This window comes from Mesitornis unicolor, unplaced genomic scaffold, assembly GCF_000695765.1.
Source record: "Mesitornis unicolor isolate BGI_N332 unplaced genomic scaffold, ASM69576v1 scaffold46242, whole genome shotgun sequence".
NCBI classification, from domain to species: domain Eukaryota; kingdom Metazoa; phylum Chordata; class Aves; order Mesitornithiformes; family Mesitornithidae; genus Mesitornis; species Mesitornis unicolor.
The window spans coordinates 31,555-34,581 of NW_010168040.1; the positions used below are offsets into that span (position 1 = coordinate 31,555).

Below are 3,027 nucleotides of genomic sequence, written 5' to 3' on the forward strand. Positions count from 1 at the left end.
CTAGTTCTAGCAAGTCAGAGCTGGGCAGACACCAGTTTCATCATTCTTTTCTTCAAGCAACATCATCAACTCTTTTTCTCCTCAAGGAGTAACCTGTGAAGTGCAACCTGCACAAATCAATAAAGCTTTTGTGGCATTTGGATGATTTAATATAGTAGCTGTACTGCAGGCTACACCCTTGCAGTAATTTTGACCTGTCTGCCAGAGTGCTGCCTAGCCAGAGTTAAGAGTTTTCAGTAAGAAATGTGGCCTTGTGAATAAATCTTTCTGAATTCTCCGAGAGGAGCCAAATTCACTTAACTGGGTGCACTGTACTTTAATATTATTCCACACAAACTTAATATATACAATGCTTGTCTGCTTGAAGTTGAAATGGGAGTGGGCTTAAGTATGTGAATTCAGGATAAGGGTCTGCTCAGAGCTGTGAGTTTCATTTAACCCAATATCCTGGAAGACAGCTGCCACAGTGTGGTATACTGCTACTTCATGTGCTTGTTTTCTGGGACTATTACCAGGTGACTGAGAGAAATATTGGGACAGAATATTGAAGAATATAAATTAAAAGCAAATTTTGGACTCAAACCCCACTAGTTGCACTGGGGAGTAGAGATGAAGTCTTATGCTTACCCAATCAGGGGACAAATACAGTCCAGGTGACCTGTGGCACAGACCTATGATTGGAGAAGCTAAGAAGTTCACAACACACATAGAGCAGCAACTTTCTATTCCTCGGCTGGCTGTATATCAGTCATAGCCATAAGTTACAGCAGCTTGAAGGCTGCTCTAAATTATACTAGCTGCAGTAAGCTTAGCCAAGGATTTCCAGGGTGAAAGGAAACACTGTTTGCACGTTTTTCCTGACCTTACTTCCATGCTAGAAATCATGGATGCTGAGGAAGGCACAGTGTAGAGCTTCTGACATTAACATCCCTCTTAATGTACGGGCAGCCTTTTGCTGTATGATGCCCAATGGCTGTTCTGCAACAGAAAGAGCAATGTAAAGAGTTGTAAACATAGAGAAAATTCTGACTTTCTGTCCTGTCTAAACTAATGAATACAGGGTAGAAATTTTACATCTCAAAAAATATCAGTTGAGTTGCTTGCACAGAATGGAAAGTATGAGATTGCATTCTAGCAAGCAACTCATTTGAAACAAAATGCTTTTTGTTTCACACTCAGATGTTTTCCATGTCCAACCGTCTTTCAAAGTCTGTGCTTTTCCTGTGATAGAGGTTTTCTGTTAGCTACATGGACTGTGACTACAACCTCTTGAAGAAGCTTTGATTTCCATGATCATTCTTTAACACTTCTAATATACTTCTGCAGAACTCTAGTTCCTGCTCTAGTTTTCAGGACCAGAAAATTGCTGGTATGTTTGACCTCACAGCCGAATACCGTCAGCAGCACTTTCTGACTGGCTTACTTTTCACTGAATTGGCAGCAGCGCTGGATGCAGACGGTGAGGGGTGGGTATCTCAATTTGCAGATTTTGGAAGGGGATCAAGTCATACTATTACTCTTGGCAAGGTCATAGTTTGATTCCAGTGCAGTCCTGCTTCTCCCACTCTTTACAGTGTGTCAGTCTGTAACATAGCAATAACACAGTCATTGTTTTAATGGCAGATTGTTGGTCCTGGTGAGCAAAAATATACTATTTGTTGCAGTAGTGTTGACTAAATACAGGAATTGAGGACACAACTTAAAATTTCAGTTGCTCTTCTCTCTAAAACACCTCTGCCTTTGTCTGAGCTTAAGAGTTTGCCAAAACTTTGGCCATAGTCTGATGCTTTTCTTTAAGCACCTTTCTTTATGATACTGATTTTCTTATGGGAAGCCTGAAAGACTTGAGTGCTCTTTGATTGTCGTGAAATGGCTTCGAGATGTAAGACAGCTATCTTTTCCAGGGATCGTGAGTCTCTGCTTAGAATGGAAGATATTATCTAATTAATATTGGTGTATTAATTTGTTTCTTTCACTTCCACTCTGTTTCTTAAATGTTGGTTATATAAATAATTTCTGCATGACCCATTACTGGAGCTCATGGATGTTTTTTGTGTTAACAGGATTAGCAAGGTGCAAAGAAAAGCTGTCAGTGCTATCCTTAGCCTGCTGAGTTCCCATGACTTAGACCCACGTTGTTCCAAAAAAGAGGTGAAGATTAAAATTGCAGCTCTCTATCTCCCTTTGGTTGGTATAATTTTGGATTCACTGCCACAGCTCCATGATTTTACAAGTAAGACCTTTTTCTCTTTGTATTTTTGAGCTTCTTAAAGTGACTTGTCTAAACAATCTATCAAACATAAGAGATTGCACTAAGAGCAGAAATTCCCCACAGTCTAGTAAGGTTGAATATTTCTTTACTTAGAAGTAAGCTGGATTTTTTAAAGACAGGAAAAACTTCAGTGTCCTCACTTCATGAGCAAGTAATAGACCAGAGGTGTATACTACTACTGTCTCTTAGTGTAGATGTTATGATCCTGCAAATTTACCAACAGTCCTGGCTGAGTGGGGAGGTCCCAGTCAACTGGAGGCTTGCAAATGTGACACCCATCTACAAGTAGGGCCGGAAGGAAGACCTGGGGAACTACAGACCTGTCAGTCTGACCTTGGTGCCAGGGAAGGTGATGGAACAAATCATCCTGAGTGCCATCACACGGCACATGCAGGACAACCAAGCGATCAGGCCCAGTCAGCATGGGTTCAGGAAGGGCAGGTCCTGCTGGACCAATCTCATCTCCTTTTATGACGAGGTGACCTGCTTGGTGGACGAGGGGAAGGCTGTGGACGTTGTCTACCTGGACTTTAGTAAGGCCTTTGACACCGTCTCCCACAGCATCCTCCTGGAGAAGCTGGCTGGGCATGGCTTGGATGGGCATATGCTTTGCTGGGTCAAAAACTGTCTGGATGGCTGAGCACAGAGAGTTGTGGTGAATGGAGCTAAATCCAGTTGGCGACCAGTCACAAGTGGTGTTCCTCAGGGCTCAGTTTTGGGACTTGTCCTGTTTAACATCTTTATCAATGATGTGG

The 3,027-nt window shown here is 42.1% G+C and overlaps 1 protein-coding gene across 1 annotated transcript in view; it reads left to right on the forward strand.

Annotated features, from left to right (window-relative positions):
• Nucleotides 1–2,233, forward strand: part of LOC104536311 (dedicator of cytokinesis protein 8-like) — a gene marked incomplete at both ends in the record, with an annotated part of 33,284 nt that extends 31,051 nt beyond the window's left edge. Inside the window, 2 exons of the mRNA XM_010178879.1 lie at nt 1,327–1,466; nt 2,064–2,233. Of these exons, the coding sequence (XP_010177181.1) occupies nt 1,327–1,466; nt 2,064–2,233 (310 nt within the window). The remainder of the gene's footprint in view (nt 1–1,326; nt 1,467–2,063) is intronic.
• Between the last annotated feature and the right edge of the window lie 794 nt (nt 2,234–3,027).